Genomic DNA, 27398 nt, shown 5'->3' on the forward strand with positions numbered 1-27398 from the left:
GGATGTTGGGGAGATACCCATTCCGGAGAAGGTTTTCATGGGTAATGATTCAGATGGACTGAACCAAATCACGGTGAACCTAGAAGATGTGGTAGGCATGATTGACAAACTGAAGAGTAGTAAATCACCTGAACCGGATGTTATACACCCCAGGGTTCTGAAGGAACACAAAAATTAAATTTCAAATCTATTAGTTAAAATTTGTAACCTATCATTAAAATCATCCATAGAACCTGGAGGGTGGCTAATGTAACCCCAATATTTAAAAAGGGCTCTAGAAGCGATCTGGGAAAATACAGACTAGTTAGCCTGACCATTGCATCCATCGGTTGCAGACGGCTGCGACTGCTCTGCCTCACCTCTTTTTTGCCTTTCTTCTCCTCCATTGGTAAGTTGGCTGCCTCCGGTGCCAAAACCCTCAGCGTCTCCAATTCAGCATGGGCGTCTCCGTCCGCCATGCTCCTTCCCGTGGCCTCCTAGGGCACACGCGCGCACGCTGCCTACACTTATCTACACGTCATGGCGGGAACCTCGGGGGCGTCCCCACTGCATGACGTCAATACCTCTGGGTATTTAAACCTCCGCTCTGCTCCTAACAAATGAGTTAGCAAGGACTTCGGTTTAGCTATTCTGACCACTTCTAAGCTGCACGCTTAGACTCCTTGCTACCCTCTGGGGTATCTCACTCCTGAAGAACTCTGGACATCCGCTCCTCAGGGGCCTCTTGCTTCCAACTACCTTTTGGGGGTTTCTACTACTAATTAGACAACCTCTCCTCGGGGGTCTCTCTCTTCTCTTACAGGATCATCTGTGCTTCCAGGTACTGGCTCCTTGAGGGCCTATCCGGCTCAGAGTATCCTGCATCACGGACCTCGGGTCCCACCTTCACCACCTACCAGGAGGATTCCTGCACTACTCTTCAGTGAGTACCTCTGTGATCCAGCTCTCCATTTCCATCCACCAGATTCGGCTTATCCCGCTCTGCGGAAGACTACCAACTTTGTATATTTGGGTGAGATTCTCCATCTGAGGCTGTTTGAACGTATTGGCACCTTGCTGGACTTCAGTGCCATCTCTTCCTGCTTTATTACCATCTATCTACAGCAGTACAATAAAGCTTTCCATCTCCAATGTCTGCTCTCTGAGTCTAGCCTATTGCAGTGGTTACCCACGGTCCCCTCCCCATGGGAGGAGTCATCTCCACTGCGACTAAGCATCCACACTATGCCTCAAACCCAACACTGACTTCAGTGCCAGGAAAAATAGTGGAAAGTGTTCTAAAGATCAAAATCACAGAACATATAGAAAGACATTGTTTAATGGTACACAGTCAACATGGATTTACCCAAGGCAAGTCTTGCCTCACAAATCTGCTTCATTTTTTTGAAGGGATTAATAAACATGTGGATAAAGGTGAACCAGTAGATGTAGTGAATTTGGATTTTCAGAAGCCATTTGACAAAATTCCTTATGAGAGGCTTCTAAGAAAACAAAAAAGTCATGGGATAGGAGGCGATGTCCTTTCGTGGATTACAAACTGGTTAAAAGACAGGAAACAGAGAGTACGATTAAATGGACAATTTTCTCAGTGGAGGGGGGTGGGCAGTAGAGTGCCTCAGGGATCTGTACTGGGACCTGTGCTTTTCAATATATTTATAAATGATCAGGAAATAAATATGACGAGTGAGATAATCAAATTTGCAGATGATACAAAATTATTCAGAGTAGTTAAATAACAAGCAAATTGTGATAAATTGCAGGAGGACCTTGTGAGACTGGAAAATTGGGCATTCAATTGACAGATGAAATTTAATGTAGATAAGTGCAAGGTGATGCATAAAGGGAAAAATAATCCATGCTATAATTACACAATGTTGGGTTCCATATTAGGAGTTACCACCCAGGAAAGAGATCTAGGCATCACAGTAGATAACACATTAAAATTGTCAGCTCAGTGTGTTGCAGCAATCAAAAAAGCAAACAGAATGTTGGGAATTATTAGAAAGGGAATGGTGAATAAAATGGAAAATTTATAATGCCTCTGTATTGCTCCATGGTGAAACCGCATCTTGAATACTGTGTATAATTCTGGTCACCTTATCTCAAAAAAGATATAGTTGCGATGGAGAAGGTACAGAGAAGGGCAACCAAAATGATAAAGGGGATGGAACAGCTCCCCTATGAGGAAAGACTAAAGAGGTTAGGATTGTTCAACTTGGAGAAGAGATGACTATGGGGGGATATGATAGAGATGTTTAAAATCATGAGAGGTCTAGAATGGGTAAATGTGAATTGGTTATTTACTCTTTCGGATAGTAGAAAGACTAGGGGGCACTCCATGAAGTTAGCATGGGGCACATTTAAAACTAATCGGAGAAAGTTCTTTTTCACACAACCCACAATTAAACTCTGGAATTTGTTGCCAGGCGATGTGGTTAGTGTGTATGGCAATTTTTTATGTTCTAGATCCAATCATATAATAAACTAATATCAATGTATTCTTTTAAGAATCCTCTTTCCAAAAATACAGAAAATATAACTGCAATAAAACAGCAATAATCATAATACTCATCATAAGAACTTAAGATTTTCAATAGGTGCAGAACAGAACTACGACATGCAAAAAATATATATATTCAGTGACAATAAAATAAACTCCCTCCAATGCCAAACATTTTGTGAAGACAAATCCCTACCAAAAAAACAACCCCCACCAAGAATCTTGCCATACTATGCCATAAGAGCAGTAACTCTCAGGACTCAAACAGCAGCAACCTTATCTAAAAAAAGGCAACAAAGGCAAACATTACACCAAGCCCTAGAACACTAATATAGAACCTACTGGGCAAACAGAACAAGCCTAACTATTATAAATCCCTACAGAGAAACTACATGCTAGCGAAAATACTGTACCTCTGTTATACATGCACAATTCAGACAATACAAAATAAGGGACTACAAATTAGAAACAAACATACAGACAAAACTGAAATGGAAAGCCTGAGAAACCAGACTCTGTGAACCCTGGAATACTGAAGAAACAGAAAAATGCAAATATCTAAGAAATGCATTCCCAAAGATGGCATATTTCAATCACTGAATGTCACTTTTTTTTTTGTACCCTTGTTGTCTAATCTTATTTTCTAATCAGTTGGTCCCAGTGTCTTTGTTCTCCTTATCTGTCTTTTCCTAACTCCTTTTTCAGGGTCTCTTTTATTCTTTGTTTCTTCTCTTTCCTCTTTCCTTCATACACATACAACTCTCACACACACATGCTCTCTTACACAGGCTCCCACTCTTGCATGCTCTCTCACTCTCATGTTTGCTCTCATGGTCACATGCAGGTTCCCTCTCCCCCACAGACAGGCTCTAGCTCTCACATGCTGTCTTTCACATGCAGGCTCCCATTGATACCCCCAAACTACACCACTACAGGCTTCCATTCCCACTCACACAGGCTCCATTCATACCAACACCCCCCCAGGCAGGTTCCCATTCATACCTCCCCCTCTAAGCAGCCTCCCATTCATACCCCCTACCCCACCCCACTACAGCCTTCCATTCACTCACAGTCACATACACACAGGCAGGCTCCCATTCACACCTCCCCCTCCAGGTAGTCTGCTATTCATACCCCCAACCCACACCATGGCAGGCTCCCATTCACACACACATCCATACCCAGGCAGATTTCCATTCACACACACACACACACAGGCAGTCTCCCCATCCAAAGCAGAAGGGGAAACCTGTTCTGCTGCTCCTCCTCCTGTACCAGCCTCTGTACTATACAACACTCTTGCAGCTAGCACCTCCTCTATGCTGATCTCGTGCATCGTGAGATCAGCATAGAGCACGCGCTAGCCGCAAGAATTTTGAATTCCGTAGGGCCGGCACACGTGGTGGAGTAGGTGAACGGGCTCTCTCCCGGCAGTATTCTCTTTTCAGCTGCCGGTGCTCAGTGCTGGTATTCCTGGTAGTGGCCCACGAAGCGGGGTATGCCAGGGAACTCCTCCTCAGATGTATACTTCTCAGGGTTGATCTGGTAGTGGCCCGCAGCGCCAGGTATGCCGAGAATCAGCACAGACGTTGGAAGAGAAGTGCAGGAGGTCAACAGAACTGGATAGATGAGGGTACTCGCTCCGAAGTGTAGAAGGCGGTCTGCTGAGGTGATCACAGTAGTGGCCCAAGGCACAGGGTACACCGGGGTTCTGTCAGCAAACAGATGGCAGTAGCAGAGCATACTCACAAGGCTGAAAGAAGCTGGGTCCCAATCTAGGACAGAAGTATACTCCAGACAGGAAGGCCCTCCGAGGAGCGGATAGCCAGAACGCGACAAGGCCCCCCGAGGAGCGGGTACCTAAAGCATTCAAGTACCGGAGATCGGGAACAAGGTTCAGCGAAGGAATAGCGATGCGTCTCTAAGAGGAGTGGAATTCAACAGGAAGGAAGTCCTTGCTAACTCCTAGGAAGCATAGGCAGGTTAGCTTAAATACACTGGCGGGTGACATCATGCGGAGGGAACACCCCTGAGGTTCCCACCATGACGTGTATAAGAGAGCGCCTGGTGCGCGTGCCTTAGGTAATCCCCGATTCAAGATGGCGGACGGGATCACCCACGCCATCTCGGCGACGCCGGGGAAGGCGGTGTTTGAAAGCGGAGGCCACCATTCTTCCGAGAATCGCTGGTGCAGGAAAAAAGGAGGTGAGCAATAGAGGTCGCAGCCATCTGCGATCGATGGGCACAACAGTTTTAAAGGGTTAGAAAAAATGAAGAACTAGAACACAGGGGTGGGGGGGGGGGGGGAGTGTGAGCAGAAACTTGTGTTTTTGTTTTTCACATTTTTAATCTGGGAACAAAGCATCCCAGTATAACTAACAAATAACAGAGTGGGAGAACAAGGCTGGGCTTGTAGAGGCATAGAACATATTGAAGAATCAGAAAAGAGTGGGATGGGAGGAGAAATACATATTTTTCTTTTTTCATGTTTTTTTTTGGGGGGGGCAAAACAAACACCCAAGTAAAACCAACAAACTGTCAACAGCAAACAACACAGACTAATCGAAGAAAATTCTTTTTAACTCAATGCACAATTAAACTCTGGAATTTGTTGCCAGAGGATGTGGTTAGTGCAGTTAGTGTAGCTGGGTTTAAAAAAGGTTTGGATAAGTTCTTGGAGAAGTCCATTACCTGCTATTAATCAAGTTTACTTAGGGAATAGCCACTGCTATTAATTGCATCAGTAACATGGGATCTTCTTAGTGTTTGGGTACCTGCCAGGTTCTTATGGCCTGGATTGGCCACTGTTGGAAACAGGATGCTGGGCTTGATGGACCCTTGGTCTGACCCAGCATGGCATCTTCTTATATTCTTAGCCTCTTGGGCCTCTTCTTTCTTTGACTGCCAGTGGGACGGGATCCCCTGAGGCCTCCTGGGCCTTTCTTTTCATCCCGGACACCGGTAGAGTGGAAGCCACCGGCAGCCTCACGGGTCACCTCCTCTCTTCAGTTGCAGGTGGGAAAAGGGTCCACCAGTGGCCTCCCCTCTTTGGCTGCTGCTCTGCATGTCTGGCAGCACTGAGACCTTTTCACGGGGGGCCCTGGGACAGGGCCTCTCTTCTTGGGCTGCCAGGCAACGCTAAGTGGGTGGGCCTGAGCTCACCCAGGGCCATCCATGGCCATGCCTTTGCCTCATGCTCTCTGGGCCTGCTGCATCTTTGCCATGAGCAGGATGAGCTCTGCTTGCAGCTCTCTGCACAAAAACGGGAAATTCTCCGCAGGAGGGGAATTCTGTGGAAATTCTGCGCTCCGCAGAAGCACAAAGTTCCCCAGGAGTACAGTACATAATATTATATACACCAACACCTCTGAATTTTGCACACAGGAGCCAGAATTAACATGGTTTATTTATTTATTTGTCCATACTTAATTTTCACCTTTTGACAGCAAGACATTTATACATTTTTAAAAGCTTGTTCAAAAAGCAACCCTAACAGATTAAGAAATGGAGGGTATTCGCGTCACCCCAGAACTATGGTGCAGAAAATATAGTTCTTGATCAGTAGAGGGCACTGTTGGCTTTTGTGGTAGATGGGAGCTGACCGGCTAGAATGAACAGGTCTCAATTACAAGAGAGAAAAAACCAGATGAATGGGAATTGGAGCTGGAAGAATGTCACTCCCCAGAATCAAAAGGGAATCTCCTTTCTGAAATCAACAGGTGATACATCTAGTTTATAAATCTGCAGATTACACATACTGTAATTAGAAGTGAATGGTTACAGTAGTTTTTAATTTAGTTGGTTTTTTTTATATATTATTCCCAGAGTTTGTATCTGAAGCAAGGATTTGTCCAAGGAACAACATTGGGACTTGGACTAGAAATTTGGACTTTTGGGGCCAGATGTACTGAGTACTTTTTCCCATAGACACAAATGTGGAAATCCCTTTAGCCACACATCTGGCCCTTGGTAGGTTGTGACACTCTTTCATGGAGCATTGCAAAAATTATCCAAAGACCTTGCAGGACTTGAGCTTCTCGGGCCACATGCTTGAAATGTAACAGCCAAGAGTCAAGGAAAAGAGGCTGAAGGAGAGGCCCAGGTGGTCTGGAGCAGGGGTTCTCAACCCAGTCCTGGGGGACGCACCTAGCCAGGCAGATTTTACACATTGAATGTGCTGAAGTATATTTGCATACTATGAAGGCAGTGCATGCAGATCTATTTCATGCATATTGATTGTGGATCTCCTGAAAACCTGGCCTGCTTGTGGCTGAGGACCAGAGTTGTCCACCCTTGTCCTAAACTATGTCAAGTTTAAGATGCCCCAAGTTATTAATTATTTTGTATTTAGAAGCCCCTCATAATTAGATGCCCAACTGAACAGGTAGCTTGTTCCTAAGTCTGACCAATCCTCCCATCTGGCTCTTTTCCACCAACAGGCCTATATCAATCTATAAATCGGAGTTTTAAGGATCCACAAAAAAATAGGGTCAAAATAACTGGCAAGGACTCAGCAGTATTCAGCAAGTCCAAGTGGTCTTCAGCTTTTGGAAAACAAGGTACAGCTAGAGTATATTTTGATTGATAGTTATAAACTTACCGTTGCTACCTTTTAAATTGCAAATTCTGTTTATGGTTTGCTTTTTTAAACTCGGAGACATTTGAGATATCTGAATGATCTTTATTATACAGTTTGGTGTATGGGATGGCCAACTGTTCTGAACTGTCAGTCCCTTATTTTGTTCTATTCTTAAAAATATTAGTTCAGCTCCTGTCACTGTACCTTCTGGGACATGGCCCAAAATACTCCTCATACAGCAGCCGGGCATTGGGTACTTCCAAGCACTCCCGGGTGGCAACCGCTGCGGCATCTCTGCCCGGGCCGATGGGGGGGGGCAGCACAATCGCTAGCACCGGCCCTGACTCTGCTCCGAGTGACCCCCTGCCCAGTGAGGTGCACCCTAGCCCAGGGTCGGTGGGGAGGAGGCGTCCCAATCATGCGCATTGGGTCTGATCATTTTATTTATCATGGGAAAAGCAGGACGCCCACGCTGCTCCTTTAAAATGGAAGCGAGAACCCCGCCCATTGCCAGCCCTCTCTCTCCCCAAGGTCCCACCCTTCTTCCTCTTTCTTGACTCTTCCCAGGCCCCGCTTGTTCATCGCGCTCCGCCCCATCTTCCCATTCCCGTCCCTTCTCTCCCGTGCCACACCCTGCTTCCCTTCTACCCCCGCAAGCCCCGCCCCTGCCTTCTGTCCCCGCCCGTCTGCCAATCCTCTTCTCTCTCTGCCCCGCCCCCTCGCTCCATGCCCCGCCCCCCAGGGCTGAGTGGTGGTGGCCGCCGGCCGGGCAGGCAGGCAGGCAGGGAGGAGTGAGGGCTCGGCGCCGGGACAGGCACGGCGGTATCGGTCTCCTGCTCCTGGACCCGGCGGTACCGGCGCTATGGCGGAGCAGGAGAGCCTCGAGTTCGGGAAGGCGGATTTTGTGCTCATGGACTCGGTCACTCTGCCGGAGTTTATGGCCAACCTGAAGCTCAGGTAGGGAACGCCACCTGCTCCCTCTTCCGCCCTCTTCACGGGGAATCTACACTCTCTACAGGGACCTTCTCCACCCCATCCCTAGAGATGCCTTCCATAGGGATCTGCCCTGCCCCACCCCATCCCCAGTGATTCCCTCCATAGAGACCTGCCCCACCCTATCCCTGCTGATCTCATCCATAGGGAAGTCTTACCCCCCTTTTCCTAAATACCCCTGATATAGGGATCTTCCCCTCCCTCCACAGGGACTTCTATCACCCCAAAGCCCTACGACTACAGGGACCTGCCCTCCATTCCACCCCAGAGACCTGCTGCATCTTATCTCATCTCATCCCATTCCTAGAGACCCCCCCCTCCTCCACAGTGATCAGCCCTACCCCACTCCACCTTTAGAAGAACCCCCTTCCCATCCACAGAGAGCCACTATTCCCAGGGACTTGCCCCACCGCATGGCAGATACCCCCCCCCCCTCCTACAAGGATCTGCCCAGAGCTATCTCCACAAGAACCTGCCCCACCCTATCCCTTCCACGGACACCTGCCATAGCCCATCCTACAAGGGGATCTGCATACGAGGGTCTTCCTTCCTTCCTAGGGACAAACCACGCTTCCAAGAGCCCTGACTTCCCCCCAACCCAGCCCTCACTGCAGGGGCTGTAATCCTCTCCGGGAGCTCCTCTCCATTCCTTCAGAGCACCTCCCTTGCACCCCTCCCCAGATGGCACCAGCCAGCGATGCCCTCCCCCACCCACCCTACCTGATTAAAGTGAGGCTCCCCCTCCCCCCCTCTCCCTAGCCCATTCATTCAGGCGAGGAACGCTGCCGCCCAATCAGGAAATACGAGATTGGTGAAACTTCGGCTACCTTTCTATTGGGCCCACCCCGGCCTTCTCGTCGCACAATAACTTATTATGAATCGCTGTCGCCCAATTGTGCAATCCCGACGTGGGCCAGGGAGACGTCTCGCTGCACCCTCCCTCGCCTTAACCACTTGTTTGCTCTTCTCTGCAAAAAGGCACCCAGGGCTGTGCTGTACTTCAGAGCCAGCACTTCTCCTGCTCTCTCGCTTTACATTCCCGCCCTGCCGTCGGGCTCACCACTGGAATGCCATCGCATTCTTTCCCTCCCTCACTCTCTCTTTTTTTAAATTTATTTTTTTTTACATCAGAAGCCGCCTGCTGCTGCTGCTGCTGAAAGCACTCACATGAAAGAGATCCAAAGGGGGTTTCAGGTGGCCCAGGGAGCAGTCCAGTGCGCTGTGCTCTCCTGGGCTCCTGGTCCCAGGTGCTTTCTGCAGCACCTTTGTAAAAGGTGGTCAGGGGCAGAAGTTTACCCTGCATGCCCCCCCCCCCCCCCAAATCACAGGACTGCTGTGAGTGGTCTAGCCTGCCCCGGAGTAGTGTGAAAGGGATTGGGGGGTGTTGGAAGACAGGGAGGGATTTGTTTGGAGACTCCCTCTGTACACACATCCAGTTCTTCAGACTTGTGGGTATTTGACATGTGGGAGGTGAGGCCAATGTATCTGGCAGCTGGGGGACAGGAGGTGTAAGGGGATGAGACTGTTCTGTTTGACAGCTGGCCTTAGATTGCTTTTATTTGCTAAGTGCTGGGAAATCACCAGCAGAAGGAGAGTGCCTCGTCAGCAGTCACGGTGGCTCTGAGTTGGTTGTTTTTTTTGTGCCCGTCTCTACTGGAACAGCGGGGGGGGGGGAATGACCTTGAATTTTTATTACAATCCAGGACTCCGGACTCCCAGGGTGGATCAGCATCATGCCTCCCCTTGGATCTGTTTTCCCCCCATGCGAAGTTTCTCAGAGTTGCACAAGGGATATTTTAAGATTTCCGCCCCTGCCTTCCAGGTTTCTCACTGAGTATTAGCAGCTAGGGCAGGTAAAAAGCCGGAAGCTCCACCTCTGCAAGCACTAAACCCGACCCTAGAGAGGAAGGTACAGGGGCCTGCAAGGGGAGCCTTCCTCCAAAGGCGGTGCCCGCTGGCAGAGGGTGCTGGCAGGTGAGGGAGGCAGCGTGTACTGCCAGCCTCCTCCAGGCATGTGGCCTTGCAGCCAGCTGGCTGACTCCTCTGTGCTGGCCTGGAGGAGGCTCACCCTTGTCCTACTTCCCTGAGGGCCAAATATCGCAGATCTCTTGCTCCTGTTTGGTGCAGCTTTGCTTTCGGTTTTGACTTTTTACGTGTTCTTTGTGTAAGAGGAGAGTGGGGTGGTTCGCTCTCGGCACCCGTTCCCAGGGGGCCATAACTTCCATTAAACTGCACTAGTATGACTTGTATGGATGGGGGGGGAGGGGGAGTGGCGAAGTCTTCATTCGCATCTTTCTGGGGATTTTACATCCCCCTTCCCCTATAATGTGGTGGGGGAGGAGTGGGGAATGGAATGGATTATAAAATAGGTTAGGGGTGGCCAACTCCCAATCTTCAAGAGCCACAAACAGGCCAAGTGTTTCAGGATATCCACAATGAATATGCAAATGTATCTCATGCATGTACATTGTGATGGGAAAAGCAGAGATCAGCTGGGGTCTGCGGCGTTATGCCAGGAATAAACTGGGTAGACTAGATGAGCCTGTTTTCTAGAACTTTGTTTTTTTAAACCTGATTTTCAAAGCAAAATACACAAATCTATTTTTTGTTTGAAATAATGTACATCATAATAAAATACAAACCCACAAAATAAAAACTATATAGTGGTGTAAGTACACAAAATGATCTCATTCCATGGCAGACCTCATACGGGGCATACGTATCTAATGCCAATTCGCAGTAGTACAGCAGCAATATAATCATTGGTCTATTGCCCGATATATATTTTTTCAAAAAGTTTTTCTCATGCATAAGTGAACAGTAAAATAGCCCATTGGCGTATCACAAGATGTATAGCAAGTGAACAGTAGAGTAGCCCATTGGCATATCACAGGATATAAAGCATCGCAACTTTTTGCACTTATCTTTTCTGAAGCTTTGCAGATTTTATTCTCGAGAGGTTAGCAGAGACATGGGCGTGAGGACATGCACAGAGTCAAGCCCGACACGGACCGCGTTTCGGCTAAAAGCCTTCTTCAAGGGCCAACAATATGTGAAATTGAGAGTAGCAGCAGCATCGTAGAGCAGAGAAAAAATACTATCGTCTACGATGCTGCTGCTACTCTCAATTTCACATACTGTTGGCCCTTGAAGAAGGCTTTTAGCCGAAACGCGGTCCGTGTCGGGCTTGACTCTGTGCATGTCCTCACGCCCATGTCTCTGCTAACCTCTCGAGAATAAAATCTGCAAAGCTTCAGAAAAGATAAGTGCAAAAAGTTGCGATGCTTTATATCCTGTGATATGCCAATGGGCTACTCTACTGTTCACTTGCTATACATCTTGTGATACGCCAATGGGCTATTTTACTGTTCACTTATGCATGAGAAAAACTTTTTGAAAAAATATATATCGGGCAATAGACCAATGATTATATTGCTGCTGTACTACTGCGAATTGGCATTAGATACGTATGCCCCGTATGAGGTCTGCCATGGAATGAGATCATTTTGTGTACTTACACCACTATATAGTTTTTATTTTGTGGGTTTGTAGCTTATATATCTATTATATGTTAGTTAGCTTCCCCCTTTTTTTCAAAATCAGGTGCTTGAGTGCTGTTGTGGTCACATCATAATAAAATAACACTGCATATCCATTTACAGAAGCTTATTGATATAACTTCCACAAATCCTCAACGTGAGCCCGTAACTGACCAAATTGTGAAAAACATATGTAGACTGTGTGCCTGTATCCTTCCTCTGTAAAACTAAATCATTTAACCTTCTGAAAACTCTCCCTTCCCCACCCTGCCATGGAGGCTGTTCACCTTCCGTACCTCCTCTAGGTTTATAGACAGCGACATGGTATCCTAATTTCCCAAGATTTACGGCCATATCTGTAGACTGCACACGTATTACTGCTTCAGACTCGCATCCCACAACACAGAAAACCACCTGTGTTTTGCCCTGGTTCCCATCTGTATCAAGATCCAGCTCATTTCTTAACCAAACTGGGAGCAATTTAATGTATGAAATCCAAACCTGTTGTGTCAAAAACCGTAAATTTTTTAGATCCTCCCCTCGCCGTTTACCTAGCCAATAAAAATATATCCAAAAGGGCAATATTCCAATCAACTGATCTTTTTCTTTTGTTTTTTATTTATTGACTAAAAGCTGTAGGCACAGCCCTCCACATACAGATGCTCATCAAAGCTTGGAAAAGCCCATGTGGCCAGTTTTAATACATTTATAAATCAGGGGACCCCGTTGGAGGAAAAGGCCTCGCACGTGCAGCCTCTCTGTTTTGTTGATGTGACTAGATTATAATTCCTTTAGAAGCCATGGAGGCACTTTCCAGCTGTTTCATTCCGCCGGTGGCTGATCCCGTCCCTGCCTGTTCTCTTGGGGCTCCTCTCGGCCTGCTGGATCTGTCTCCTGATGACAGAGCTGCTAAAATCCGTCTTGCGCGTATTGCTCTCCTGAGGTCCGGCCTTTTTGTGCATGTTACTTAGTGACAGAGGACACGAGCCACCTCTGTAGCCTCCCTTTCTTTTTAGAGTGAGGTGATTGGGGGGGAGGGGGGTGCCAAATGCCCCTCCCCCCCCACCAAAAATACTACTCTGAGCATAATCCGAACACTTAAGCTCTGTTTCTGGGTCTCTCCTTAAAGTTTTTGGTTTGTGTCGCGTTCATCGGCTAAGTCAGAAAGCTCCAGGGACTGGCGAGTGGAATATGGGGAAAACGCCGAGCGGTCATAAATAGCCGTGCAAAAGTGTAAAAATGCTTTTCAGATTAAGTGAGGACATTAGGCAGTCACCTACTTAAGACGAGTACGTTTTCACTAGCAGAATGGGGAAGCTGGGACAGAGTGCCCAGTATCCATCCAAAGGCAGCCTTAGTTGCGAAAAAGAAGCCAGACTCAATCGGCATCTGTGGTTCTGCCCTAGGTAGTCACCTGGCCAGGTGCACAACGTACGTATATATAACATTACCAGGCATATGCAGCATCTTACAGAAGCTCATAAGAGGGGGATCCTATTCCTTGGAGCTTACAATCTAGCCAAGAGTGGCAGAGAAGTCCCACAGACAAAAAAGAGACTTTGAGTGAAAGCAAGCAGGCCATGATTGGGAAGAACTAAACTGGGTGGGTGTAATTGATTGAGGAAGAGGAAACTCTCGGTTGCAAGGAATGAAGCCCTTAGAGTCTGTATCAGCTGGTGGGCTGGCTGGAACTGAACGTCCTTTCCTAAAACTCTGAGCAGTATTGTTCACCGAGATGCAGCCTCAACAGCTTTTCCAACTTGCCTTGCTACACTTCTCTGCACCCTGAACCATCCACTAGAAATAAAGTATTGGGTGGAAATACTGCTAAATCAGCAAATAAAATGACTATACTGCCAGCTGAAAATGGCACCGGTCACAACAGACATGTAGCTTCCTTATCTGAAAACCAGGATGATTTGTCTGGAAGCAGACAGACTGCTGTAGACATTTCGGCCTTATCTTCTGCCATAGGGAAATTCTCTTGGTACCTGAGACTCGAAAAATGAGATTGGATTGCAGGATATTAAACTCCCCTGGCCCCCACTGGCCCCAAACTCGCCATAAACTGTGTGGTATTTGCAGCTTTCCATCCCCTGTTATTATTCAAGGTCTGACTTGATTTCTTCTGTTTTGCTTTAGTGCTTTTTTTTTTTTTCAAACAGAGCTGAAACGTAACCTTGACTCACCATTAGAAAATATTTCAAGCTTACGTTGTCAGCACTCTACAGCTCCAGTCCTCCCTCCCCAGAACCCCCTCATATCCAGGTTCTCCCTGCGCACTGCCAGTTTATATCCTTTTATAATTTTCCCTTTTGGCAGGGGTAACGTTAAATCAGAGCCGCCTTTTTCTTTTCTTTAATTAGTCGATGATTAAAATTAAACAGCGGTATTTAAAATTGTAAAATGTTGTCCCCTTACCCATTTTAAAACTTCCACCTTATCATTCACTCTATCAATTGTTTGGTTTTTTATTTTATAAGGCGACAGTGACAGAAGTCAGTTTATAGTAGTCTTTGAAAAGATGTGCATTCACAATTTTGGTTTGTTTAATAATTGGCCATGGCAGGGAGTCACAAGGATACCTTGCTTTTCGTTAATGGAACCCAAGGTCGTGACCTTTTGGGGTGTGAACTCTATATTTGTGGAGGGGGCTAGGAATGACTGCTGTTCTACTTTTCCTCTTTGGTTGTTTGTCTCTTGCATGTCGTGGTATCAGCCTCGTGCCACGAATGCTGGGACCCCACGTTCAGTGCAGCGTCCGCTCGTCACGTTCCCAGCTTGCGGTCATGGTGGACGTGGCAGGGCCAGTCATGTCTGTTTGTAAAGAACGTTTTATAGTTCCAAAACCTGAGTGGATGCTCCCGGGAAAGCTGGATGCTTGCTGTAGGGTGAGCGGTTTTCATACAAAAGGGGCTAAAATAAAGGAAGTAAATAGAATAATCAAAAGCAGAACGAGTGATTTGGGATTTTGCCTGTGCGCTTCCGATGGCAGAAGTGTTATCGTTACTGAAGTATCGGCAACTCCATGAAGGCGAGGCCCTGGAGACGTGTCCATACACAGAACATCTTCACTTTCTACTGGTTTGGGGGGTGGGGGGATCAGGGAAATAACTGAATCGTCGAGGCTTCAGTCTTAGCTACCAGCCAATCGCAGATCTTTCAGAAACATTCAGAAGTCACTTATCTTATTCCAGGGCTCCTGTAGTCCTGCCCCTCCTGATCATCCCTTTCTCTCTCTTACCACGTGCCCGGTGGATGTGCTTTTCCTGCTCTTACACAATGTTTCATGGACACGCTGCTCTTCAGTGACTGTTGGCCAAGGGAGTATCTGGCTATCTCCTCATTTCTAGCTTGCAGTGAGTTTCTTCCTGTAATAGGTACAAGGTACAAAGGATAAATAGCGACCCAGCTTGCTTGTGAAAAGGAAAATGTTGCATTTTCTTTTTTTGCAAAGGTTTTCCTGTGCCTATGATGTATTCTTCCATGGATTCCCTCTGTGTAAAATCTAAGTCCCCCACCCCCTTTAAAAGGAACCGATGGTTGTGAAGCTGACCCAGTGTCCTAGTTTGGGCTGCATGCATAGAGCAGTGCAGTTGCTTGAATGCATGCGGATAATCCAACCACAGTGGCATCGGTTCGGCGAGATTCTGTACCATTGTATGTTTGATGTCCAAAATATATCACAGCTGTGCGATTTGTAGAAAAGTAAATCTATAACAACAAAGGCTAATCGACTTTTACTGAAGATGAGCTTTAGGGGAACAGAACAGACAGGAGCGAGGGCATCGGCAGTAGTTCCGCTCCATGCCAGTGACTGGGTTGTGATGGGAATTAATCGTTGTCAATTTCATGCAGATTCAGAGGAGAAAGTGGTGGTGGCCAAACTCAAAACTAGACCTGTGAAATCCTGAGGAGCTGTGGGGCTCCCTCCTCTTGGCCTTACAGTCCGGGCTTAGCCGTGCCCTGGCTTATCTGTCTGTAGCCACAGGGCTGAATGTAGCTTGCCTCTTTCAGTGAGGGCACGAAGCAGAGCGGGCTCTTCCCCTTCCTGTGGTTTGCTACTTTTTTAGCTACTTGAAACGCACCTTAAAACGTGTGGAACCTAATACATGCCTTTAGCACAGAGTAATGGTAGAAAGGCAGCGAAGTGCAATACTGAACATTTGTTTACTTTAATCTTTATCACCCTGGTTCACCTAAAAGCTCTCGGCATGTTACAACAAGCAGTGTCCTTAGGATCTCTACACGGTTTTAGATCCAGCCAAGGATACAAATAGCAGGTTTGTGTATTATTTGCCCAGGCATAATGGGTCAAATCCTAACAATATCCAGCTTTAGTTTCTCAAGGAAGTACATGCCGCCCTAGTTAACTTGTATACTCCCATGAGAAGAGGCACAATGATTATATTAATACCCACTTGGTACATTAAATAAAAGTCTTGCCTGGTGGTCCCTGAGCGCATCTGGATTTCAGGCTAACCAAACCTGTGTGCAAATTAATTCAATTTTATCATTCAGTGAATGCAACTATAACATTCCCTGGGTTCTTTTTTTTTTTATTTCACTTTTTTTGGATGTCTGGAAAACCCAGACTGTTTTGGGGGCCACCGGGACTGGCATTATGAACTTCTCCCCAATTTTAAGGTTTCAGGTGACATTCGTCGGCACTGCCGTCACCCTGCACCGCCGGGGTGACGGCAGTGCCTCTCCCTGTTATTTGTCTCCAATGTTTCTCCTAAGGGGAGAGAGGCAGAGCTGCGCATTCAAGGCGCATCGGTGTGTGTGGGAGTGAGGGGTCAGTGGGATGCGTGGGGATCTGTTGTCCACACCAAAGAATCCTGATTAACGAGTGCTTAACTTACCCCTCGTGCTGACTGAACCTATCTTTGGGATCGGATTGTGTGTGTGTGTGTGTGTGCACCTTGAGTTCTTACCCTGCTTTCCGAAGGGATGAAGGCTTATGAAATGGTTGCTAATAACTTCTTTGTTTGGTGTCCAGTCCTCACCAAGTTTTCAAGACATGTCAGGGGGGTGCGAGAAGATTCTGACAGAGGCGTTGTTTGAGGATCCACCTACACGTAAGGATGTGTGCACATCTCAGAAAATAGGCTCCGTTAGTTCTGTATGAAAAGCTTTTTTTTTTTTTTTTTTTTTTTTTTTTTTTAATTAGGCAAACAAAAGCAATTCTGTTAGCAATATTTCTCATCTTTGGAACTGCTCTGTCTGAATTATGAAGATAGTCGCTATGTCAGATCCAGTGAGGAATATCCCGTGGTGATCCCCTGAGGCTCCTCTTTTTGTGGCCTCTGGCACTAGAGGCATCGATTGCACCTATTAATGCCTTTTTTTCCCTCCCAGATACACTGACTAAGGCTTTTCTCCCCATTCAATCAGGTCCTTGGTTCTGGGTTGGGTTGGGGGTGCGCTACATGGAAAGCCACACATCCTAGATAGAAACGTGAAATGTTTGAGACACGAGTCTCTCCCTCGTACAGTAGGACTGCAACCTTAACTGAAATAAGGCACATTTTTACAGGATATGTGCTACCAAAAGTTTAAAAAAACAAGGCGAGACTCCTCTAATGAATAAGAGCCCTGCGGATTAAGAACAGACTGTGATTGTGAATGCTCTGTGTATAACCTCCCGGTTTCCTCTCCCTGCACAGTTCACTTCTTATTAGAAATTCTACTCCACCAAAATAAGAAAAGGAAATATCCCTTCACTGCATGAGCTGGCGTTCCTGGGGTCAGGGCAACGCAACTGCACCAGCAAGTCAGCGGGCAAAGTCTGTTCTAAGCCAGGAGGGGATTGAGCACTTCAAAGCGATTTCTCCAGATAAACTCCAGCAGAGAGCTGACGGGGCGAGCCGTGGTGAGCCTCCTAGCAGTTCGGAAAGGTCATAAAAATGCAGCTTGGCAGGTCGATGACGGGGGGGGGGGGGGGGGAAACAAGAGACTTGCAGCGTGCGGCAAGCGTGGCCCGCTGGTGGGGTTGAACAGCGAGGGAAAACTTATGCCCATAATGGAAGCTAAATATCTCCTATCGCAACCCAGCAAAGCTTGTGGAACCTCTTCCCTCCCACCGCCAACGTCTGCAGCACCCACTCCCCTGGCTCTGACTGGAGCGCAACGTGCCCTGATGATGGTTTTTTGTTGGAAAAACAAAACAAACAAAAAAAAAAAGAATTACAAACTGGGAGAGGTGTAAATAATGTTGGGCCTGGACTGGCTGAGAGTTCGTAGTAACAGAGCAAATGATGGCAGCCCAGCAACAGGAGTAGGGTTGTGACCAGGGTGTGCAGGCTACCCCCCACTCTCTCGTCTTCCTGTATTTGTAGCCGTCCACTTGCCTCCAAGGAACCTCGAAGCACCAAATATGAGAGTCTGCTCTGACCGGTGAACAGTTTCATTCTGGTTGGATTTGTAAAATATTGTGGGTGGGCTTTTCCTGCAAGTCTCTCAGTTCATGGCCGTGGGCTTCCACAGAGCAATAAAGTTTAGTTGTCTGGTGCGACTCCTGCCCGCAGAGAGAGGAAAAGGCAATGCTTTTGTGATTCCTAGGCTTGCTTCATAGTAACACAGTACAGATGGCAGATAAAGACCAAATGGTCCATCCAGTTTGCCCAGCAAGCTGCTCATGGTAGTATCTGCCGCTCCATGCAGGTTACCCCATGCCTTCTGTTAAAGGTAGAAACTGCAACTCTGTCCAGATTACCCTTCCCCTCCCTTTTTTTTTCATTTCCAACATCTAGTATTTAGTGATCTACGGTATTCATCCCGGGCCCTTTTGAAGTCATTTACCCCAGGTGAGTCCATGTTGCCTCCGGTCCAGCAACCCACCAGATTGTAAATAGTTCACTCTCCTTTCCTTCAGCAGAGTCTCCATTCATTTTTCCACCACTGAGGTGAGGCTAACAGGCCTGTAGTTTCTCCCTGCTCCCGCTCTTGTGAAGCAGGACCACCACCGCTGTTCTCCAATCACTCGGCACCACCCCCGTTTCCAGGGATCTATTGAACAGGTCATGCAGCGGAGCTGCCAGCCCATCTCTGAGCTCCCTCAGGATCCTAGGATGTTCCTCATCAGGCCCCATGGCCTTGTCCACTTTCAGGTTTCCCAGCTCTTCCCATACATTCTCTTCTGTAAATTGGTTTGCATCTATCCCACTCCCATCCATGGTCTTGTCAACTGGTAATGGTTCTTCTTCTTAGTTTTCTTTAGTGAACACTGAACTGAAGTATTAGTTTAATATTTCTGCCATTTCTTCATCTCTCTCCTTACATTGCTCTTCGTTACCTTTCAGTTTCATTAGACCACTTCTGATCTCCCTTCTTTCTCTGATATATCTGAAACATATTTTGTCACCTCGCTTTACCTCGTTGGTAATCCTTTCTTCTTCTTGACCTTTTGCTTTCCTGATTTCTTTCTTCGTCTCCTTCTGCTTCACCAGATATTCTTCCCTGGGTTCCTCTGCTTGGGATCCTTTACTTTTTCAGCCCCCCCCCCCCCCCCCCCCCTATGATTACCAGATTAGTTTCTTTGTCCTTTAATTTCTGCTTATTTTCTGAACATATAGAGTTGTTGCCTTTTGTAATAGCTCCTTTTGAATGTGGCCCACTGTTGTTCCACCTCATCCATTTCCTTCCAGTTCTTCCTCCAGTTACGTCCCCATTTGCACAAAGTCTGTATTTTTGAAGTTCAAAGCCTGGATTTTCATGTGACTTCTCTCTCTCGATATCGAAGTATACCGTCTGCTGACTTGTGCTCATGTGAGCCCCCGCCCTGACATTAGAGACATTCTCTCCATTTGTGAGCACTAGGTGTCGGTGATGTCTCTCCTTCCCTTGTGAGTTCCACGATTTCTCTGAGCAGGGCTCCCTGAAGGGCCTCCACTGTCTCTCTACTTCTTTCAGATTCTGCAGCAGAGATTCTCCCAACTATATCTGGCAGATTCAAATCTCCAACAAGCAACACTTCTCTCTTCTTTCCCATCTTTTGGATGCCTTTGACCAGATCTCTGTCCAGTTCTTTTGTTTGAATTGGAGGCCTATAGACCACACCAGTGTAAATGCAAGCACCATCTTCGTTTTTGTTTTGGTTTATTTTTAAGACAGCCCATAATGCTTCTTCCTTACCCCATTCTCTTGACATTCAGTTGCTTGGATATTGTTCTTGACATAAAGAGCTGCTCCTCCCCCTTTTTTTGCCCTGTCTCGTTGACTCAACTGGCGCTGTACCAGGAAGAAAACTCGGCAGACATGAGGTGGGTCTAATGGGCCTTAACTGCCGAGGTCTCTGTAACCCGAGTGAAGTGTCCAGTCCAAAGATGTCTGACCCTGGCAGACCCACAGGAAACCAGTAGTGTACCCAGGTGTAACCACAAAGGATGCAGCTTGCTCCCAGTACCGATCCTACCTGCGTTCTAGATTTCTTAAAGCCAGACCCTGTTTCTGGGCTCTTGTGGCAGGCAGTTCCTAACCCAGAGAGAGCTAGGTGTTGCTTTAAACTAGATATTTGTGTGTTGCCATACTCTTCATTGAGCTGCTGTTGATGAAGACATTCTGAAGACTTGTATTTTAATAGCTCATGCAGTTGCCAGAAAGCACAGCCTTAGCCTCGATTGTCAGCCTGGAAGGAGATGGTTCTGTTTTCATGGGTATATATGTAAACTTTAAATGGTGTTGGCTGGCGTAGCATTGAGATCTTTGCTGCTCCAAGCCTCTCGGCCTGTGGAGAGTTAGGGGAGGAATTTGTCTCCTGTAGGTCATAACTGGCTCCCATTTCTCTGCTTCTCTCTGGAGCTTCCTGAGACCAGAACGAGCTCCGCAAGCAGACATGGTGGTTCCAAACGTGCGCCCAGTCCAACAAGACTTTTTTACTAGGGGGAAAATGGGGGGAGGGGTAAGTGGGCCGTAGCCAGACACCAGCAGGAATGGAGTCAAGTCTGGACTTCTTCTTTCAGCAAAGAGTGCCCGGCTTCTTCCCGCTTTTTCTCAGCTCGACCAAGCACAAGAACATCTGTTTTGAGGTAAAGGGAGGGAACCCCTTAACACACCCAAATGGCAAAGGTGAATGTCCAGGGCCCATCTTTACTTCCCTGTGTAGCAGAGGGGCGTGGAGAGAGCCTGGGACACTCGTCGTCTCTGAAGGATTTGTGGTCTGGCACTCCTGGAGAGCACGCGGGGATTCTCTGGGACCCTGAAAATCCCAGGCTCTGCTTGAGGACTGCAGGTAATGCCATCCTCTGATAACTTCTTGGCCTCCTGGCGATGCTCTCTACGTGTCCCTTGTGTTTCTGTGCCCACTTTAAGGCTATTTTGGAAGGAAACCGGTGAATATTTTGGGACCTCTTTCTGTGGTGTGATAAGTGGCCTCGCTCGGCCCCCTCTCTCTTTTAAAGCCAGATGCCAGCGACGGCTTCCTCGGAACAGTAGTCTTCTAAACTTCCTTTCTGAAGCACTGCTTAGCAAACGCTGAAAAAATGTTATTCCCCAAAGGGACTTCTGGAGCACAGAGATCTTTTATTTGCGAATGAAAAGTCAGACGTGCCACAAAAAATGTCCATGCAACCCCTCAGACCATGAAGCACATTGCTCGCTGGACCCCCCCAAAAAGGGAAAAAAACCCCACACAGCCATACACAGAGGCAAATTAGCAAGGAGAGTTCCTAAAATAAGGTGGGGGGTGGTTAGACCTGTAATTTGTGGATGACGTGTCCTGGCAGTAAGAAGTCGTATGAATGTAGCTTGTGGGTAGACCGGATGGAGAGCAGAGGCTGCAAATTATTCCTGTAAAGCAGTGATCACACTTTCTCTCCTGGTATGCCGCAAGCAGCGAGGAATAACCAGGCTGTTTGAGCCCAGATGGGATCCTCACTGGCAAGCAACTCCTGTAGGGGAAACAGAGCCGTGATTAGGGGCTCCACATCATTGGTCTCTGTTCCTCAGGGCTCATCCCTTACCCGAGAACCGTCTTAATCATCGTGTTTGGTGCGGTATGGCCTTGCGTCAAGGAAACCCAAACTACTACTGCTATTTTTATCAGATAACCCGCAGGAGCAGCCTTTGGGATTTGCCCTGCGTTCCTCCCATGCATAGGCTGATAAAGTCTGGGCTGGAGAAAGCAGCAGGCAGATTGCCCAAAGCTACTTCGATCTCTGCTCTACTGCTTGCCACTAGGGGTCGCCATAGGATCAGGGCTTGTGGTTCAACACCCTTGTTCTCTCTCTTCCCCCCCCCCCCCCCCAACACACACACACATAAGTTGTGAATGTTAGTTCAACAACTTTTTCACTAAAAACCACCCCTTCCCTCTAAAGATACCCCCCCCGCCCCCCCATTATATCACAATGTTTATTAGACCACTGGTAGATGGAGGGAGCAGGAATAATTTGTCTTATTCTTATTATGCATTTGCTTATTTTGTTCTTTACAAATATAATTATTCTGTGGAAAGCATTCAAAGGTTTGGGTTGGGGTCATCTGGCCTTTTAAAATTAGCTGTGTCTTGTAAACAGAGCCCGGTATGTCTAGATTTTGGCATTGTGGAGATTCATTGGATGGAAACTAACGCACCAGGAGCAGAGTCCTCGCCGTAACTGAACTCTACCCTAAAAGAGGTTGTGCTGTGGGCTGCCAGCTGGCTTCAGTTTATTTTAAAGATAAACCGATCCAGCCCTGGTTTTACCCTCCTCCCCGGAGCTTGCATGCACTTACATTTCTGCTTTTCTTTGGGAAATCAGAACTATGAGGGGGAGGGGTAAAAACCAGGACTGGATTAGCCTGTATGAATGAAGTGGAGCCAGATGTTAGCCTTATCCCATACTCTGTGTAGGATGGCCTGGTTTATAGGGTGATCGGGCACTGGACAGATGCAGTTTCTCTGAGCGATGCAGATGCCATTCCAAATAGTAGCTTATTTTGGAACTGCCAGGAGTTTGCATGGACTCCCTTGAAGAACAGAGTAAGATATAAAAGTACTTGCTCGGTTTAAAAAAACAAAAAAAAAGTGAACTTTTTCCCATTCTCTACCTATGGAAATAAAACCTTGATGTGAGTAAGATCCAAAGTTCCCCCCCGCAGTGCGATGGATCTAATAACCAGCTCGTATATTCCTGCCTGCCACTGCCGGCAGGTTCCTGGGGCTTGGTTTTGCAGTGGTAGCCAGAGACGTTCTGAAAGTGTTAAGAGAATTTTGTGTGGATTTTTAACATTTTTTCTTTATTTTTGGAAGTCATGATGGAAGCGAGCACAAGCTGGCACTCCAGCTGCTGCTGAAAAGGAAACTCCGCCTGGATATCAGCTTATATATTTACCCTGGGGCCAGGCGAGAGCGCTGATAGTGACGTTAAGCACGCCCTTCATTCAGGGCCAGTGCAAGGGTATTAGGCTGAGGTTCCACCCAGGGTGTCTTATTCCCCACCCTTGATACTCAGCAATCATAATCAGCCCCACCATCACCTTCCCAGACTTCGGGTTAGCGTATGAATGTGTCTTCTGAGATTTTGCAGGTAGACTGCAATAAAAAAAAAAAGAAGGAATGCCTACATTTATAAATGAAAAGAAATCCATACAGCATTACCTGAATCTGGCTGGGCTGAACTCGGATGTTTCCCCTCACTACTCGCCATACCAAAAAAATCCAAATTCTGTTGTCAACTCAGTAACAGTGACACAAACTCCTTCCACTACCAGGAGCTTTGGTGCAGTAACACAAGACCATGCAAAAAATGTAATTCGGAACCTGAATAGCCAACCTCCCATAATAACACAGCACCAACTCCCAGAACTCAACCAGCAACAACACTGTAACTATTACACCAGGCCCTAGAATCCCAATACCAGTCCTATATTTAAACATAGCGCTACAAGGTATACACAGGTTGGACAGATGCAAATAAGAGACAGTCACTGCTCCAAGGTTTCCAGCCCTGTCCTGGAGGAACCCCTAACTATTCTGGCTTTCAGGATATCTGAAATGAATATGCACAACTGACGCACAGTCTCCAGTATATGCATGTTTATATTCATTCAGTTTAAATTCTGCTTTTCAGGCACTTCAAAGCAGACTGCAAGCAGGTATTGTAGGTCTCCAATGTATGCAGATCCATCTCATGTATATTCATTGTGGCTATCCTGAAAACCAGACCGGTGGGGGTTACCCCCAGCATTAGGTAGGGAAAGGCATATCTAGTCAAGACCGCAATACAAATCCAGTGTTTGCAGAGAACGAGGAAAACATTTACAATCTCAAAGGTGAGTTAATTGGAGATGGGGGACCATTTTATCTCCTTACCAGGCACTCTTTAAAGTAACACAACTCTGCAAAAAACGTACTCAGCATATATATATATAGCACGCCTTCAGTTAGGAAAGCAGAGCAAGTCTGACTGCTACAGATCCTTACACAGAACGTTACACATTAGCAGAATCCTTCCCCCCAGTCACACATGCAGAACACAGACAGAGCCTCGTCGCGTACGGTCGAAGGGACCACAAACTTAGAAAAATGAATCTTTGGACCAAAGCTGAACTCTTCTTTTCTCTGCCATCCATTCCAGCCTCTCCCCCCCTCCCCTCCCCTCCCCCCTCCCCTCTTGCTCCCTGCAGCTGCCGGGGAAGGCCCGGATTAGGGAGCAGAGTAGCTCTTTTCTGTTCTGTCTGCTCCTTCCTCCTGTTCCCTGCACCACTAAACCCCGAGAACAGAGCTGAAAGCTCAAATCCCGTCAGAGGTGTGGACATAAACTGAGTCCAACCGTTTAAAACAGGGGTCGGGAACCCATGGCTCGCGAGCCAGATATGGCTCTTTTGAGGGCTGCATCTGGCTCGCAGACAGTCGCCACACTTTCCGGTCCCCCGCTGACCCAGCTGCTCCCCGGTCCTCCTCCGCCCGGACTTAAAATGCTGTCAGCCCGGGTGGAACGCGGCAGGACAGCTGGAGTCAGCGGCACCGCCCCCCCCCCCGCGGCCCGGAAGAGGAAGTGGAGAGTATCGGGTGCCTGCGCGGCAAGAAGAGGCCACGCTAGTGCGCTCGGCATCGGCCCGAAGAAAAGAAGACTGCAGCGCGGCTCGGAGGAAAATGAAGAGGTTAGCATGGGAGGAGGCTGCTGCTGCTGCCGCGAGTTCCCGGGGGGGGGAGAGAGAGAGTGAATGAGCGAGCAAACATCGCTCATTCACTCTCTCTCTCTCCCCCACCCCCACCCCGGGAACTCGCAGCAGCCTCCTCCCAACGCTAACCTCTTCATTTTCAGCCCTCGCGGAGGCGGAGTCCCATCGGCCGCGGTTGAAGCTCTTCATTTTCCTGCAGTCTTCTTTTCTTCGGGCCGATGCCGAGCGCACTAGCGTGGCCTCTTCTTGCCGCGCAGGCACCCGATACTCTCCACTTCCTCTTCCGGGCCGCGGGGGGGCCTGTGTGTGTGTGTGTGAGAGATTGCATGTATGTGAATGATTGAGAGCCTGTACATGTGAAAGAGAGTACGTCTGTGATTGAGAGCCTGCCTGTGAGAGAGAGAGAGAGCATGAATGTAAGTTTACCATTGGGAACCTGTATGTGTAAGTTTGTGATTGAAAACCTGTTTGTGTGAAAGGGTATGTGTGTATGATTGAGATCCTTTGTGTGTGAGAGAAATCATGTGTATGTATGATTAAGAGCCTGTGTGTATAAGTAAGAGAGAGATCATGTGTGTCTGTGTGTGATTGAGAGCTGGTTTAGATGATGGAGCATGTGAGTATGTGATTGAGAGCCTGTGTTTAAATGAGAGAGAGACCATGTGTGTCTGTGTGTGATTGAGAGCTGATTTAGGTGAGGGAGCATGTGAGTATGTGATTGAGAGCCTGTGTTTAAATGAGAGAGAGATCATGTGTGTCTGTGTGTGATTGAGAGCTGATTTAGGTGAGGGAGCATGTGAGTATGTGATTGAGAGCCTGTGTTTAAATGAGAGAGAGAGACCATGTGTGTCTGTGTGTGATTGAGAGCTGATTTAGGTGAGGGAGCATGTGAGTATGTGATTGAGAGCCTGTGTGTAAATGAGAGAAAGAGAGGACATGTTTGTAAGCATGTGAATGAGAGTCTGTGTGTGAGAGAAAAAGACAGCATGTATTTATGTGATTGAAAGCCTGTGTGTGTGTGTGTGTGTAAGCGTGAAAAGATAGACAGCATGTGTGTAAATGTGTAATTAAGAGCCTATATAAGTGAGAGAGAAAAAACGTGTATATGTGAGTGATGAGAGCATATGTGTATAGGTGTGTCATTGAGAGCCAGTGTGAGAGAGAGCGCTGGTAAGTGACAGAGGAGAAAGTTCCAAGCAAACCACCCCTCCTCCTGCTAATTCAGAACAATCTCAGGACACCTGGATATCAAACGTTCCCAGGTATGCAGAGCAAAAAAAGTTTTGTATCCTTATTATTTTTCATTACTGGGTCTTTGTGTCTGCTATTTTGAAATATTTTGTTGGTGTATGGAAATGTTTTATATGAGTTTTTAATTATTGGATATTCCACTCATCAGCTGTTTCGAAATATGTTCTTTTTGTTAGTACAGTTTTACTGCTGATGATTTTATATTTCTTGATTTGTTTTATAAGGATGGGTGATGTTTCTTTTTTCCTTTGTTACACTGCATACAGAGACTCTGGCTTGTTGCAGTTTCCAATTCAGTTTTTTCTGCATGCTTCTTGTTATGCATTTTGGTCTCTTTATTCTATTTTAGGTGAGGGACAGCACGTGATTCAGGTGAGGTTTTCTGCTGGCGTGTTGTTTCTGTGTAGGACTCTATAGCAGCCTGACTTGGTCCGTTTTCCTAATAGGAGATGTATTGGTGTCTTAAGGCCTGGTGTAGTATTTTCAGAGACTTATTGTACTTTAAAAGTGTGATTTTACATAAAATGCACACATTTACTTGTATTTAGTTTTAAACATATTGTATGGCTCTCATGGAATTACATTTTAAAATATGTGGCGTTTATGGCTCTCTCAGCCAAAAAGGTTCCTGGCTCCTGGTTTAAAAGAAAATGAAACCCGACACGGCAGAATGAATTGAGCCGTGGTAGAAAGCTTACTTAGTGTGGCTGTTTTTGTGTACACAAAAGATGCAAAGACAAAAAGTGCAGATGGTTGTGAGTCTGTGTGACTGCCCGGACCTATTATTTTGCTGTCACTGATGCTATTCTTTGCCACCAGAAGCTGGTGCCGTAGGCAATCACCTTTTCTGCCTAGTGGTTAAGCCAGCCCTGCCCACTTTATATACTTTCTGAGATGCTCATGTTGGCCTGGAAGCCTCCGGGGCAAGTAGAGAGGCTTCTCCTGCACCATGCTCTCTGGATGACATATCTGGTTGCCATTAGCCACACAGGTTTCTGGCATGCTGGATGGATGCACCACTGGAGTGTTGCTGGGTGTGAGTGCCTAAAAGAAAAAAAGGCTGGCGAGACTTTGCTCATCCTCTTGCTTTGGATGGGGATCGGGTTTTTTTTTTCTCTTCCCTCCAGTACAGGTGCTCTAATGCTGGCCAAGCGAAAGCCGAGGGCACATCTGGCCTCTGGGTCCTAAAACCCTTCTGGTGTCCTCATGAAGCTTAGGACTAAGGATATGTCCATGGGGCTGGTGGGGTTTGACACTTTCTTGTGGCTGAGCAGAGGTCGTCAGCATGTAACACGTTGCCTCTGTTTGCAGACTGGCGTCGGATGGGGCTGTTTAGTTATTTTCCAGTGCACAGTGATTGTTCTGATGGTTTTTGTTGGGATGGAGGGGCTTTTGTCCAATGTATTTATAAAGTAGAAAGCAAAGGGTC

The 27398-nt window shown here is 47.1% G+C and overlaps 1 protein-coding gene across 2 annotated transcripts in view; it reads left to right on the forward strand.

The window, feature by feature from the left end:
- The first annotated feature begins 7818 nt into the window (after positions 1-7818).
- Positions 7819-27398, forward strand: part of MYO1D (myosin ID) — a 135686-nt gene continuing 116106 nt past the window's right edge. For both annotated transcript variants that reach the window (XM_029573019.1, XM_029573020.1), the window contains exon 1: positions 7819-8036. In XM_029573019.1, the coding sequence (XP_029428879.1) occupies positions 7942-8036 (95 nt within the window). In that variant the 5' untranslated portion in view covers positions 7819-7941. The remainder of the gene's footprint in view (positions 8037-27398) is intronic.

This window comes from Rhinatrema bivittatum, chromosome 12 (genome assembly GCF_901001135.1).
Source record: "Rhinatrema bivittatum chromosome 12, aRhiBiv1.1, whole genome shotgun sequence".
Taxonomy (NCBI): domain Eukaryota; kingdom Metazoa; phylum Chordata; class Amphibia; order Gymnophiona; family Rhinatrematidae; genus Rhinatrema; species Rhinatrema bivittatum.